Source organism: Chiloscyllium plagiosum, unplaced genomic scaffold (assembly GCF_037043375.1).
Source record: "Chiloscyllium plagiosum isolate Xiang-an unplaced genomic scaffold, Cpla_swu_hap1 HiC_scaffold_30, whole genome shotgun sequence".
Classification (NCBI taxonomy): domain Eukaryota; kingdom Metazoa; phylum Chordata; class Chondrichthyes; order Orectolobiformes; family Hemiscylliidae; genus Chiloscyllium; species Chiloscyllium plagiosum.
In genome coordinates, this window is record NW_028270168.1 from 5,819,705 (window position 1) to 5,835,629 (window position 15,925).

The 15,925-nt window shown below is 39.9% G+C and overlaps 1 protein-coding gene across 6 annotated transcripts in view; it reads left to right on the forward strand.

Annotated features, from left to right (window-relative positions):
- The window catches only part of cd164l2 (CD164 sialomucin-like 2), a 48,639-nt gene extending 33,472 nt beyond the window's left edge, over positions 1 to 15,167 (forward strand). For 3 of the 6 annotated variants that reach the window (XM_087976696.1, XM_087976698.1, XM_087976699.1), the window contains 2 exons: positions 1,881 to 2,046; positions 5,264 to 15,167. In XM_087976696.1, coding sequence (XP_087832822.1) covers positions 1,881 to 2,046; positions 5,264 to 5,279 — 182 coding nt within the window. In that variant the 3' untranslated portion in view covers positions 5,280 to 15,167. Of the gene's footprint in view, positions 1 to 1,880; positions 2,051 to 5,263 lie in introns of those variants that run through there. The other 3 variants (XM_087976697.1, XM_087976700.1, XM_043717245.2) reach the window with 2 other exon arrangements.
- Positions 15,168 to 15,925: the final 758 nt, after the last annotated feature.

Here is a 15,925-nt window from a genome sequence, read left to right on the forward strand (position 1 = left end):
GGTTTGATTCAAATTTTAGAGGCAAATGGTCTGAGGTATTCAGGATAGAATTTTGCTTTAAGATATTCAAGGGTTTTAATAAATTCTAGCTTTTCAGCCTCCAATCTCAGTTCATCCTGCCAACTGTAGCTGTTGTACACGAAGGTCCTTGCCTTCTAACATCTCCTCTCCCCTGAGGTGTGGTGATCCTCTGGTTAAACCACCACTGGTCACCCCTCTCTATTGAGAGCAGCCCTCTCTCTCGTGGCTATTGCAGCAGTTGCACAATTGAGTATGTTTTCTGAGGAAAGGTCACTGGACCTGAAACATCAATGCCTTCTCTCCACAGATGCTGCCAGACCTGCTGACCTTTTCTAGCAATATCTGATTTCCAGCATCTGCAGTTCGTTCTTTTTCTTGAATGTAATCTTCTAATCTATTCTGCAGAATAGGTAGTGACCATGCTCTTTAATGCAAACTGGATGCTGAATTGTGGAACTTGACACTAAGTCTTTACTCAAATCTATTTCTAGTTGACACTTTTAATCTCGAAGGCAGGTTTTTACAAAATTCACACGTGCTGTATAGACTGTTGTTAGATGTTTTGAGAAATGTTGCTTTTATCCCCGATGTTTTGCTTTTGGAAATCCTTCTTTACATTAGCCTTCATCCTTTTTTCCCCTTTTTTTTAAATTATATTGTCTTTTAATATGCATTTTTCATATTAAAAATGAGCCTGCAGGAGGTGATAAAGACTGGAGGAGAGTGGCTCTGTGTTGGTTTCTGTTGTAAATACTGGAAGCAGCCTTGGGCAATCCATCTCTCCACTGATTTAATTTAATTAACTAAACTTGTTGGAACCCATACCTGACTAGTTATTTACTTGCTTTATTGTTATGTGGGAGTACTGTTAGGAAAAGGGTTTAGTTCAGGGGTGAACACTGGGAAATTTTTTCAGATGCATGCTTTTGTGTAACATCTATTTAATAATATTGATAGGAAGGAATGATTTGAGTTTTTGTTTTTGTTCATGCACAAAATTAATTTAACTTGTAAACCTGACCAAGATGACTCTGATCTACTGTACTGAGAAAAGACACTCTGCATGGATTCACTGGAAGGGTAGCCATGTTCAAAATGCTTTTGTTATATACCTGTCCAGACTGTACCTCTGTAATCTGGCAAACTTGGAGCCAGGGCTTTCCCGGAGCAGGGAATTGCCAGAAGGGTACCTGTCCCTGAACTCAGCTATCTGCTCCACTCTCACTCGACGTCTCGGGAAAAGAGGTTCATTTGCATAATCAATTGCTCACTCCTTCAATACAATACTGTGACATGTGAATTGAGAGGTTCTTGTATAAGGCAATGATCAACTCTAAATGAGCAATGTGTATTACATTGGCTCCAGCCATCCTACTGATAACCCACATGCAGGTGTTGTGAGACATGACAGGGAGCTCCATTGTTTCCAATGGAGCAGGTGTATGTGTAACAGCTTGCTAAGATCCTAGTAGTTATGCTGGAACAAACCTATTACTGCTGTCATGCAACAAGTCCTCTTTTTATCTAAGAACAGTGTCTCTTCTGTAGATGCTAGACAGTGGTGTACCATTAATCACTAAGTGGACCCAGGAGCTTTGACAAAGGGTCAGTTAGATTTGAAACATCGGCCCTTTTCTCTCCTTACAGATGCTGCCAGACTTGCTGAGATTTTCCAGCATTTTCTCTTTTTGGGTTCCAGGACCCAGGAGGATTGGTCACTGTGAAATACCTCATGGTGATATTCTGGTGGAGATGACCAGGGATGGGGGAAGAGACTGCAGGAGCTTCAATTGGGTGAACTGTTTGTGGAGCTCTATTGTGTTTTTTTTTAAAAAGTGGATGTTTTCCTTTCATTACAGAATCTGATATCACCACTGAAATTCCAACAACGACTCCCGTGTATTCACCTTCCAGCTTTGACCCAGCCAGTTTCATTGGAGGCATTGTCTTGGTTCTGGGAGCTGAGGCAGCATTTTTCTTTGCAGTCAAGTTCTTCAAGGCACGAGATGGAACCTACCAAACTCTGTAAGCACTAACCTGCCTTCTGAATGTGGCATGCTGATCATTGTTGTCTTGCTGTGGGCTTTATTTTACCCCCAACCCCTTGTTTGCCATTTCTTCCAATGTTCATGTTGCATGTGCCCCCTCCTGCATGCTTTGTTTGCTGTTGGCTAAAGCTTTAACGTTGTCACTTGTCTTCTGTTCAAACGTATTGAATCACTCATTAGGTGCAGAAAAGAGCAGGTAAATGGCTGTTATAAATAGGCTTACAGTCGGTGTCAGAAAAAATAGTGCAGCTGTTAAATTTTTGTATATTGGAAGTTTTTTTTCCTCCTGAAGAATCCCTTCTACTTGACCTATGCTCCGTATTCTTTTTAAACAGCAAGAAAGTTTTAATATTTTATAATCTTTGGTGAGAATTCAGGATAAAGCTCTCTTGGAATTGATCAGAACAATTGGAGATGCCTAAAAGTGAGTGGGACATGAGGAATTAATCCTTTACCTTCAAATTTTATGTTCGGAAAACTGTTTTTATACACCAGGCCAAACTGGGAGAGGAGATAGAATAAGAGATCAGGGTTTGGAAGGTATAGAATTTAAGTCAACCAAAAAAAATGTAGATGACTAATTTTAAATGTGAAACCAATGCAGTTGTGAAGTGTTAACTCTCCACTCGGGTTTCGGTGGGTAATGACGTTTTAGTAAACACAGCACAACCTCTTCATTTGCAAGAGAAATCTCTGACACAACAGGACAACTGCAGGTATTTGTGTTCCAAAGATCTGAAACAAAAATAGCAATTGCTGGAGAAACTCAGGTCTGGCAGCATCTGTGGAGAGAGAAACAGGGTGAATGTTTCAAATCCAGGAAATGACCCTGATTAAGGGACACTGGACTCAATCAAAATCAGCACCGCTTTAAAGAAAGAATTTGGAATGAGCACTTGAAAGATCCTTTCGTGAATGCAGTGTAGTGGGGTCCCTCTGGAATTTGGAAAGAAGTGAAATAGAACTGCTGTGATGAGACTGGAGGGTCATATTGAATTGAGGCGTTGCAATGTACTAAAAGCCCTTCGTTATTATCTGGTGTCGTGGGTCCTTCTAATGCAGTCTTAAGAATCTGATCAGCACAAGTGGCTTCTACCATCCATTTCCATAGCTTTAGATTGATATCTAGATAGTCTAATTAATAAACTAGAGTCAAGGATGTGGTGCTGGAAAAGCACAGCAGGTCAGGTAGCATCTGAGGAGCCGGAGAGTCGATGTTTCGGGTAAGAGCCCTTCATCATGAAGGGCATCAGGGTATTCCTGATGAAGGGCTTATGCCCGAAACATCGATTCTCTTGTTCCTCAGATGCTGTCTGACCTGCTGTGCTTTTCCAGCACCCCATTCTTGACTCTGATCTCCAGCAGCTGCAGTCCTCCTCACTTTCGCCTCCTGATTAATAAACTAGTTAAACCGTGTTATCTCGCAGTTCCCTAATGTGCAGTATTGCTTCTGTGCACCATGTTATGCCTTGGGTTTATGCATTCAATCCAAAAAATCTTCAGTGCAAAGATAATTGCAACAAAAAACAGTCGGCTAAGATTGAGTTTGCACCTGCACTGCTAAATCTTGAGTATTGCTCACCACTTTGTTTTGACTGGGAGACTGTCAGGAGCCTGTGGGTTTGAACAACTCTGGCTACTTTAATTGAAAGTTGTCTTCACCTGTGTACCTTCTTGCATGTTGTTTGTGTGGTTTGCTCCCCTCATTCTGAAGACCATTGCCAAACGTGTGGAATTCTGTCATTTGCCAGCTAGTTACCTGTTGAATTGTTTTGTGTGTGAGTGAGATGGTGCTCATAATCTAATTATGGGCAGCATCAGAACTGAGACTAATCTTGGCCAGGTTCAAGAAATACTTAATAGCTTTGCGAGTTCCAACTTGCTAGTATTTGGTTCCAATCTGCCAGAGTCATTCAAAAAACCGAAAGAACTGCGGATGCTGGATATTGGAAACAAAAACAGAAATAGCTGGAAGAGCTCAGCAGGTCTTGTAGCATCTGTGGAGAGATATCAAAGTTAACATTTCAGGTTGTGACCCTTCCTCCGATCTCCTGTTAAAAGGAAACCCAACTTTTTCCTAGTTATGCAGAAGATAATGGGTCAGAAGTAAAGGATAGGTGGACAGAGAGTTGTTCAGCCACTTCCTTAGATATATGCTCTTGGACCACAGGTTAAAAGTGGCCATTTACACTTGGAACTCCTTTTTAATGGTTTGTCCAAGACTCCAATAATGATCACTGGCTTTTGGCTCCCACATGGTATTAGGAGGTGATCATTCCACTTTGGCTGATTTCTAGCCCAACCCCAATTATTCCACTCTTTCCCCCAACCCCCACCACTTTTTTATTTTATTTGCTCAAAACCCCTTGATAACTTTCCCTGACAAAATTTGTTTTTAAAAATGTGTTCTTCTATTTTTAAATTCCATGGGAGTGGAGTGGGAGGAACACATGCATAGGGTGATGTGGGCTTTTATTTTTATTTTAATGCTTAAAAGCTTGCTGCCTGACTGCCATTTCAATGGGGAGGGGTGGGGAAATATGAAGAAATCTTACCACATCCAGTTCTGTTTCCATTGGGTGGCATTTATCAAATCTTTACTAGACAGTTGGGGGTGAGATTGCTCAAGTAGTGAGAGCCAATGAAAGATTAATTCAGTTCATTAATTCAAAGATTTAGATTAGATTCCCTACAGTGTGGAACCAGGCCCTTCGGCTCAACAAGTCCACACTAACCATCCAAAGGTCAACCTATCTGACTAATCTACCTAACCCTATGGGCAATTTAGCATGGCCAGTTCCTCTAACCTGCATATCTTTGGACTGTGGGAGGAAACCCATGCAGACGCTGGGAGAATGTGATGTGCAAATTCCACGTAGACAGTTGCCCAAGGCTGGAATCGAACCCAGATTCCTGGCACTGAGGCAGCAGTGCCAACCATTGAGCCACTGTGCTGTCCTTCATTCCTTCATTGATCCAAGTCTTTTGTTGCAGTAACTATCAACTGTGCCAATAGTGGCCTGACCTTTGTACTGGTAAACTAAATAATTGACGTTGGCAATGTTTGGCACCTATTACCCTTAACGAGAAATGCTTGTAATGTAAAGGTACTGCTACAGTTTGTTTGCTGGTTTGCATTGTCTGCTTCATTTGTCTTTTTTGTTTTGTTTCATCTTAACACATGCTGCAAATAGTGAGGAGCCACAGTAGATTGTGTAAGGTCTGGCTACAACATGACTCGCCTATAAAGGAAGTAATAGCTTGCCCTTCACATGAACAAGAAAACAAAATTTCATTTGCTTTTAATGTCTTTACAACATGCACTTCAGTGCATTTTTACTTGTGTGTTGTGCATTTGTCACGATTCTGTTTACAATGATTCACCATTTAAATTTGAGAGATTTTAATAAATGCAGGGAGAGATCATACATTTTGGATACTGCTAATTGCTCCAATGTTGGACTAGTAAAAAGGGTGATGTCCCGTTAATATGTAATTTTTTAAAAATCTGCGTTTTTATTCCTGATGTCTTGATTGGAACTGTGAAATATGAGAACTCTCCAAGTTGTCGACAAGTTTAATTTTTCTGATATCTTTTGAGTCGCTCAGTAAAATGAAACTAGGATGAATGTATAAAGTAGATTTCCCCTTTTTTTTTTTTCCCCCCCCCCCCACCTCCCCAAGATTCCTTTCTCTATTCTATTGCTTGAGTTCGGTTCAAAACTTACCCCCTGGCTATCTCCCAGTGTAATTCTGAGCATTGAGTTTGAAGATGTTCGGGATATTTTTGTTTTTTGGATTCAATTTGTTCCTATCTGTCTCTTGTAAAATCTAGCTTGCTAACCCTAAAGTCTGACCCTGCTAGGCAGAGGATGAGAGCTTTGTATATCTAGATTCATAATAACTCTAGTTTTCTACAATTTGGTACAGTCTTTTGTTGCAGTAACTATCAACTGTGCCAATAGTGGCCTGACCTTTGTACTGGTAAACTATAATAATTGATGTTGGCAATGCTTGGCATCTATTACCCAGCAAAAGCCTGAGAGCTTCCTCTTTTTATTTTGTCTAAACGTTGTCAGTGAAAAGAGAATAGACTCCTGTCCAGTGTTTTAATTCCTGCTACAGTCTAAATATCATAGTATTGAATGAGCATGAGTGAAATATTTAACATTTTTAAAAAATTCTTTGCTAATTGGGATGATAGCACAATGTTTAAAAGAAAATTATTGATGTACGATGTGGTTATTTTTCTCTAACGAGGAGAACCTCTCCCTCTGATAGACCCCTCCGGGGCTTGCTACCAGAGCTCGGGAGTGGATGCATCACCAGTGTTGCTGTTATCTGTCTGCAGTATGCTTCAATATGCTCTCTCGATAGAACAGAGTCCTGTCTTTACTTTGCATCTTTCTAACATAGTCTGCACCCTGATGAAGTTTTTGATTCAAATGCATGTCTCATCACGCCATTAACCCATGTGCTTTCTCTCTTTTTTGATAAGCACAGATGGTATTGGACTCTGAACATTTAGATTGTTGGCTTTGAACTGTCTAAAGGTGATGTGTTGCAGACAGTAGTGATCAGCAACCCAATCCTTTTTGATTTATGCCTTTTTTTTGTTTGCACACATTGTTCAAATATAACTTAAAGAAACAGCATTTTTAATATGGTTCAAGCAGCCGGTTGTTCAAGCCTGTATTGTGGTTTTGTTTTTGAAGAATGCCTTGATCTATTAAATGATAAGAATTATAGTTTGAAAGATGATTTTTCTAAGTAGCAGTGTGAGGAGTGAAATTCTTTTAATATTGTGATTCTGTTTTTCTAAAAGTATTACTCCGACCAGTATACCTTGCCATGGTCTGTGCAGAGATTAGCATAATCAGTCAACGGACCTTGCAGAGCATCTCTTGCGCTCTTTCTTTCTTTCTCATCTGACAGTTGTTACCCAACACCCCCAAATACACATCTCAATCGGATTTTAAACTGTGCAAACCAGGTATACTGTTGTGTGGTGGGGAGAATTTGTCAGAAACCATGTAATTCCGCTTTGATCTTTACAGTCGCTGAATTAAGCCGGTCATACAGAAAAGAAACAGACCCTTCAGTCCAACCAGTCTGTGCCAAACATAATCCCTAACTAAACTAGTCCCACCTGCCCATGCGAGGCCCATATCCCTCCAATCATTTCGAATTAATGTCTTTTAAATTTTGTATCCATACCTGCATCCATCACTTCCTCTGGAAGCTCATTCCGCACACCCCACTCTCCGACTAAAGAAAAATTGTCTTTTTAAAATAACTTTAAGTCTTTCTCCTCTGCCTTTAAAAATATGCTCCCTGTATATGAGCACCCCCCACCTACCTCAGGGAACAAACCTTTTTGCTATTCACCTTTATTTATACCCCTTACATTAATACCTCAAAGGTCTCCCCTCAACCTCCTATGTTAGTGAAAATCGTCCCAGTCTATTTTTTTTGTTATAACTCGATCCCTCCATTCCCAGCAACATCCTGATCCTCTCCAGCTTCATAATATCCTTCCTATAGGGAGGTTGGCCAGAATTGGACACATTACTCTAGAAGGGGCCTCACCAATGTGCTGTACAACCTCAATATGACATCCCAACTCCAATACCCCAAGGTCTGAACAATGAAGGCAAGTGTGCTAAACACTGCCTGAACTAACTGTCTGTATATGATGCAAACTTCAAAATTATGAAACTGAACTGCATTTATCCAAATTAAACACTATATCTGTCACTCCTCAGCCCATTGACCCAATTGATCAAGATCTTTTTGAAATCTAAACCTTCTTCACTATACTACCAATTTTGGTGTCATCTGCACGCTTACTAACCATACCTCCTATAATCTCTAAATCATAATTTGTAAATGGCAAAATGGATTAAGTACTGATCCCCATGGAACACCACTGGTCACAGGACCCCTGTCCAAAAAACACCACACCACCACCCTCTGTCTCCTGCTGTTGAGCCAATTTTTGTATTAAATTGGCCAGCTCTCCCTCCGTCCCAGGTCCTAAGTGGTCAGCTTATTTTGCATTTGTCACTAAGTGTGGTAATTCTATTATCATGCCATCATCAAATCCAGCTACAGAGTAACGTGAGAATGCTATTGTCATTCCTGCCATCTCCTGTTGTCAATGTTAAAATGTTTTAAAACAGTGTACTCTCTCGCATTTTGCATTGAGCTGTTTGAAGTAACATTATCTGCTCTTGTTGAGCAATACCTAGTCTGGTAAATGACAGCTAGAAAAGAGTTACTTTTGAAGCAAAATATAGAATGTAAACAGTAGAACAGTATGTACTGTTTCTGCCTGTACACCTAAGGGTTCATGGAGGAGGCAATTTAGCCATTTGTGGTTCTTCTTTGAAAATTCATAGTGCATCCTCCTATTTTTGTTTCTCCTTCAAGTTCCTTTTTATTTGGACACCAAAAACATGTCCACTATCGGGCAATGTTTTCCAATCCAATCTACTTTTTATTATCATGTGTATTTTGATACAACACTTTTCGATGTATTTTGTATAATGTTGCCACACTAGTAATTTCTCAAAACAGAAAGGTAAACCAAAACATAGAATATAAAGGCAGAAAAATGAAGAAATAAGTGTTCAATTTTACAGTCCTTATGTAAAGCTTTAAATCCGTGATGGCAAATTAATGACTCACTGGGGATAGCGAGCAGAACCTTTAGCTTATTGCTAAATTGGAATTTTTCTATATCAAATTAGTTTTGGAATTACAACAAATTCTACTAGTGACTCATACTGCCTGTTCTATCATAAGATGAGTTGCTTGTTCCACTTTCACCAGTTCTGACGTCATTTTATTTGCTGATGGGGTGTGAGCAGTGCTAACAAACCCAGCACTTCCATTTTGCTTGCCCTTGGTTGCCCCCAGAGTTCTGTAATTGGACATTCAGCAACGTCCACTTGAGGCCCATCCCTTAATTAACATTTCAGCTGTTGCCCTCCCCCTTTGGCTTCTGTGTTTTCATTATCATTTTGTAATCCCTCTGTTCACCTTCTCCCTGGCTCACGCACCCTCTTTCCCAGTAATATAGAGCACTCCATGAAGCCCTCCATTTCTCCATGAAGAAATTTGTTTAAAGCCAGTTCATTGCCGAATCACAAGTCGAGCGATGTATTATCAGCTGGCCTGACGTTTAACAAAGTTGAGGCTGAACACACATGATGGCGGTCATAAAGTTGTATTAATACTGTCAGTTCATCACCTATTCCCAACAGCGCCCCTCTACGTTTGTAGAAGGAGCTAAAGTAATTACACAGAAATAATTACCATGTACTTCACTTGAAATTTGGTATGACCTTCTGATTTACTTCTGCTGTAATTCATATTTGCAAATTGGTAGATTAGTAATTGACATTTTTTGGATTCACCGTAACAACTATTGCTTTCAGTGTATTCCCATTCGAGAGCAGTCTGGAAGGATGGGGTGGGGGAATATTGTAATTGTAATTGTTTAATTGTTTGAACAACAGGCAAAGAATGCTGTATCTTTATTTCAAAAGTATTGTGTATAATGTTAAGATATTTCACTGCTGTGATATTTGTGTTTTGCTGAATTAAAACAAATCTCTTCTGTTGGAATAGGATATAATCACAAGGATGGAAAGAATGGCTTTGAAGTGGCCAAAATAAATCTGCTCACTTCCCAGCAAACACTATTAAATGAAGCTGTCTTCACTAATGCCACGTTTATATTGCATTATAGTGGAGGAGATTTAAGATTCTGTTTGCCTTTGACGTGGTGGATTGAATTGGCTACAAATACTAGAGTACATCCAGGACTAATGTTCTGTGCTATGACCCTCAGTAGCACTGTATTGAGATGATATTTGTATACAGAGATCAAGTGAAAAGATCTTGTTAATTGTTTGGTGCTTTTTATGGACCAGACTACAGTGGCTTTTTTTTTTCAATAAAAGATCTTGATGCAGAGCCTGTTTGGTTTTTTTTTTTGGCTTTTTGAGATTTTTTTTGGTTCAAGATCTAAATGTGTAAATGTTTAATTCACTTCTGAGATGAAATGTCACTTTATACTGGTTTCTGAAAGTTTGTGTGAAGCTCTGAGAACAGTAAAGATGATCAGACCAATATAATTCTAAAGAGTTTTAAGAATCAGTGCATTTGGAAACTATTTGGAAGAGTGAAATTTATGTACCATACTCCTGTATGCTAGCAAGTCCCATTTAATGTTACCAGTACACGTACACGAAACCCTGAGCCAGAATCCGGTCGTCTATGAATGATTTAGCACCAGGTCCCCCGTGAACATGAGGTGCTAGTAAAAGAGAGAGGCGGCACCCATACGGCCGCACTCCAGACCAGAATCGAATGGTGATACACACCGACCAGAGTCGGTTATCCTAGGCCAACCAGTGATCCATGGTGCTAGGGTATCGTTACATTTAGGCAGGATTCTGACTTAGAGGCATTCAGTCATAATCCCACAGATGGTAGCTTCGCACCATTGGCTCCTCAGCCAAGTACATATACCAAATGTCTGAATCTGCGGTGGTTCTTGTACTGAACAGGATTTACTATTGCAACAACACAACATCAGTAGGGTGAAACTAACCTGTCTCACGACGGTGTAAACCCAGCTCACGTTCCCCATTAGTGGGTGAACGTGAGGCCCCGCTTTCACGGTCTGTACTCCTACTGAAAATCAAGATCAAGCAAGCTTTTGCCCTTCTGCTCCATGGGAGGTTTCTGTCCGCCCTGAGCTCGCCTTGGGACACCTGCGTTATAGTGTGACAGGTATACCGCCCCAGTCAAACTCCCCACCTGCCACTGCTCCCGGAGCGGGTCGTGCTCGGGCGCTTCCGACCAGAAGCGAGAGCCCCTCAGGGCTCTCCTCACTGGGTAAGTGAAAAAACGATAAGAGTAGTGGTATTTCACCGGTGGCCGAAGCCTCCCACTTATTCTACACCTCTCATGTCTCTTCACAGTACCAGACTAGAGTCAAGCTCAACAGGGTCTTCTTTCCCTGCTAATTCTGCCAAGCCCGTTCCCTTGACTGTGTGGTTTCGCTAGATAGTAGGTAGGGACAGTGGGAATCTTGTTCATCCATTCATGCGCGTCACTAATTAAATGACAAGGCATTAGGCTATTTTATGCATTCTCCATACGCAATGGATCGTGTCCTCTTCGAGATTTTAACGTCGCTCGTCGATAAATAAATACCCCTATCTAGCAAAACCACAGCCAGTTGATCTTAAGGGGACGATATAAAACAATATGAATCAGAATTTCAGCAACGCGAGAGATGAGCTGGGTTTTTCGACCGTTAGACTAGGTTGCCACTCATCGCCTGTTATGTAGCGTGCACTTTAATTATTTATCACCCAAATTACCCACCACCAGTTAACTGTGATCTAAAATAATACAATTTTAATTAATAAAATATTTAAAATTTAAAACTAATTAAAATCAAAACAATTTAAAATTGTTAATTACAATCATTAAAATACCTAAAATCTTATTAATTTATGTCAATAGGAGATATTAAGAGTCCATAAAAATCTGTAAAAGTTCAAGGGTCAAAGGTAAAACAAGGGTTGTGATATTCTGTGCAAAGGATTTAAATTTCAAGATCCCTAGGTATTTCATTAACTCAGTGTTCTTTTCAAACCACTTCCCTCAAACACCTATCACAAAACCGTAAAAAGATATATTACCTCCACCAGTGAAGTCCATTATCTCTTTTTCTAGATGTTTATATTTGTTATCTTTTTCTTCCTAAGCCGATTCAAGAGAGTTGATCTGTAGGTCCGTTCTAATAGTTACATCCACCACGACAATTTGATGTGCTTTCTTAAAAATTAAATCCGGTATCCAAAGTTTTCTGGTGTCATCTTTTAATTCGCGGTTCTACATATATTGTACACCCATTCTTCCTAACAAACTTGACTAATTCTTCTGTTATCCTATTATGCCTTTTAATTCTCATTTTTTAACATATGGGCACCACCCAGAAATATGTGCAAACTTCTCCGAAATATCATTACATTGATATTGAACGGCCTTCCGTACGACAACGATGTCCGTGTTGGAAATAAATTTGTTCTCAACAAGATTGACTTAACAACTTTGGACAACTTCATAAATTGTAATTTCGTCAACCAGTTGTTAGGTATATTATCATTTTTATAATAATGAACACCTGCCCCTTGACAGGGGAGGGCCATCCACCTCTGTACCTCTATGGCTCTCCAATTGGGGTAGTTAATACTACTGAATTCCTCCATCTCATCCTCATTATCTTCCACGATAATACCGTCTTCACCCAATTGCCGATTAATATTCGGGTTCCAGATCTTTTCCAACACTAATGGTTTGCTCAACTTATACATTTTCACTGCCACACTTTCACCCTTGAACCGAAACGAGGCATGCAAAATTTCGTCCTCTGATTTATGTAGCATCCCATACTTCCTCATAATCGAAATTGGAATGAAGGTTGACAATCTGTTTAACTTGAGGCCACCCTCACGGGACTTAGCATATAACACTCCATCCGTGATGGATTGAGGGAGGTGTAAAATTTCTTTAAATGCACTTTTAATTATATTGTCTAGTTTATATTGTCTAGTGTATTCACAATGGGACCTCTGCTGTTCAGCATGTTTGTTATGTATTTGTTTGGTTTATTCATTTAAATGATCGTGAAATTGCTGATTTTCCAATTCCAATTCCCAATCCCTTTCCCTGATCATCTTATGAAGATTTTCATACTGCTCTCAAAACTTCAAATCAAATTGTCCTTTTTCTGCTCCATTTACTGCAAACTGGTTCTGCTGAAGTCATATGATGCTCTTAATATTTAAATTCCCAAATCTACCTAAATGTGAACCAAAACTACCTCCCATTACTATTCCACTTACTAACATTGTGACCATGTGTGACCACCTTTTTTTTTGGAAGGAGAATTGGCAAACAATGCTGTAATTGGATGATAATGTAGTTCTAATAATTGTCAAATTGTTTACTGACTGATCTAAAGATTAACAGGATGTTTAAGTTGGACTGCAGTACACCACACGCTGGCATGATTGTTTCTCTTGAGCTCTGTATAGTAGGATTGAAACAAAAAATTTGAAATGTCAGTTGACTTATAATTCATCTCCATTGGACTGTAATTTTCTTTGAAGCAGCTTGCAGCAGAAGTCCTGTGCAGCATGATGGTGCTTTTGAGGTGTTGCAAGATGCTTTCAGTTCCATTGTGCTTAGTGGGGTTTTGTTTCATGAATTGAAATTTTGACGTTTTAGATTCATTAAAGATGTGTGTAAAAGCCATGTCGACAAGCTTTTTTTTAATTTTGAAATTTAATCTTCAACTTTTTCACTGTACTCTTGGGAAAGGTTTGAAATCCACTGCAAACCCAGTTTGTGCTACACTGTGCAATTTAAAATCGATTTGACAAGAATTTGTGATTTGAATCTATTTCCAATGACGATTGTGTATGGCAGTGGATTGATTCTGGTAGTGAGCCGACTAATACCAATAACAAAAGCTACAGCATCTTCTTTGGTTTCTGGGTGATATTTTACCATTGTAAAATGTATAGGAAGTTTTGTTTTGAGTATTTTGAATTGCTAACCTCTCTACAATACCAACCATATAAAACACCTTTTAAACATAGAGTAAGAGCGGGAGTAGGCCATTCAGCCCACTGACCATTCTCTGCCATTTGATATGATCATGTCTGATTATCCAACTCTGCATTCTGCTCCTACTTTTTTCTCCCTGTAGCCCTAAGAACCAAATCCAACTCCTTCCTGAAAACGTTCAATGTCTTGCCATCAACTGCTTTCTGTGGCAGAGAATTCCACAGGCTCATCATTTCCTGGGGGAAGAAATTTCTCCTCATCTCAGTCCTAAATGGCTGACCCTATATCCTTTTGTGACTCTAGGTTCTGGAACACCCTTCCTGTGTTTGCCCTGAATTCTGACTTGGGCCAAATAAGCAAGGTCTTTGTCAGCAGTTGTTAAAGGAAAGAAGCAAGAATAATCCAGAGATTTGGCTGCTGGGTAACTGACTACGAGAAGGTGCAGTGATTTTTAACATGTCTGGTTCGGAAGAGGCCAGAATTATAGGAGCATAGCCATCTTAGAGGATGGTGTTTCTTGGAATCTGAGCAGATTGAAGCATTTAAAAACAAAGATGAGAATTCAAAAATCAAAATGTTGTTTGTTCAGAAGTTAATATCGGTCAGTAAGCACAGGGGTGTTATGGAAATGGCTGAAAGTTATGATATAAGTAGCAGTTTTTGGAGGAGATTTTTATTTGTTCACAGGATGTGGGCATCACCACTGACTAGGCCAACACTGAGAGCCCATCTCTAAGGGGTGGGACAGTTAAGTGTTCAAGGGTCTGGCGTAACATGTAGGTCAGGCAAGGTAAGAATGTCTCTAAAGGATATTTAATGAAAAGGATATTAGTGAACCAGATGGGTTTTTCCTGACAATTGACAACTGTCTCATTATCATTGTTAGACTTTTAACTCCAGATTTTGTTCTAAACATAAATCTAATTTCCGTCATTGGAGCATTTAAACCCAGTCCCCAAGAATTATCTGGATCTCTAGATTAACAATCCCAATCAACTGTTGCTCTCCCCTCCCAATAAGACCAAAAAACATTAAGAGCAGAGACAAGGCCATTCAGCCCGTTGAGTCTGCTGCACCATTGAGTCATGGCTGATAAGTCAGATCAGTTCGCACAGCTTTGATAATCTCACCACAGGATCCAGTCATTCTGGTGCTGACTTGAGGGCAGGCAAATCTACTGAAAATGAACTGGATTCTAATCTTCTCCTTGTAGACATTTCATTACACTCCCCCCCCCCCCCCCCCCCCCCCCCCCCCAATAAACCTAATCTAAACCCCTGTCTGTATTGTATGTAACTCTCACCAAGTTTTGTTTAACTTGTGGCCTTTCTTATTCCCATCATTGAATCCAAATTATTGTATGATGTTAACCCCCTCTCAATCTCCAGGTTCTCTGTTTATTCTCTGACTCTGGATGGCTGCACATGCTGATAACTTTTTTTTTAAAAGTTCATAAGACATTAGAACCAGAAATAGGCCATTTGTCCCATCAAATCTGCTCTGCCATTCGATCGTGGCTGATATTCTCGTCACCCCCATTTTCCTGCCTTCTCTCCATAACCTTTCAACCCATTAACAATTTAAAAATCTGTCTAACTCCTCCTCAAGTTTACACACTGTCCTAGCATCTGCCGCATTTTGGAGTAACGGATTCCACAGATTCACAACTCTTTTTGGGAGAAGTAGTTTCTCCTACTGTTTTAAATTTGCTGCCCCTTATCCTAAGACTACGATCTCTGGTCCTAAAATGCCCCACTAGAGCAAGCATCCACTCCACATCTATTTTATCCACACCTTTTTTTATCATCTTGAATACCTCAATTTGATCTCTCTTTCTCTCTCTTCTTCCCCCTCTTCTCCTCCTTTTTTTTTTCTCTCCCCAACCCCCCCCCCCCCTCCTCTCCTCTTCCCCCACCCCACCCCACCCCAATCTTCTAAATTTCTAGACAGTAAAATTGCTCCAAACGTTTGGGTTGTGGCTCTGTGTCTCATTCTGTTTGATAATACTGTGAAACACCTGGGAACGCTCAATTACCTTAAGTGTGATATAAATGTTGTTGAAATTATTCACAATCTTTTCTCCAACCTTGCATGCAACTCCATTTTTTTTTAATTTTGTTGCATACAAATAGTTTTGACTGTTTGCGTTCAGCTGTCCTGATGACCCTGGGGAAAGTTTGTCTTCTCCTGTACTAGCC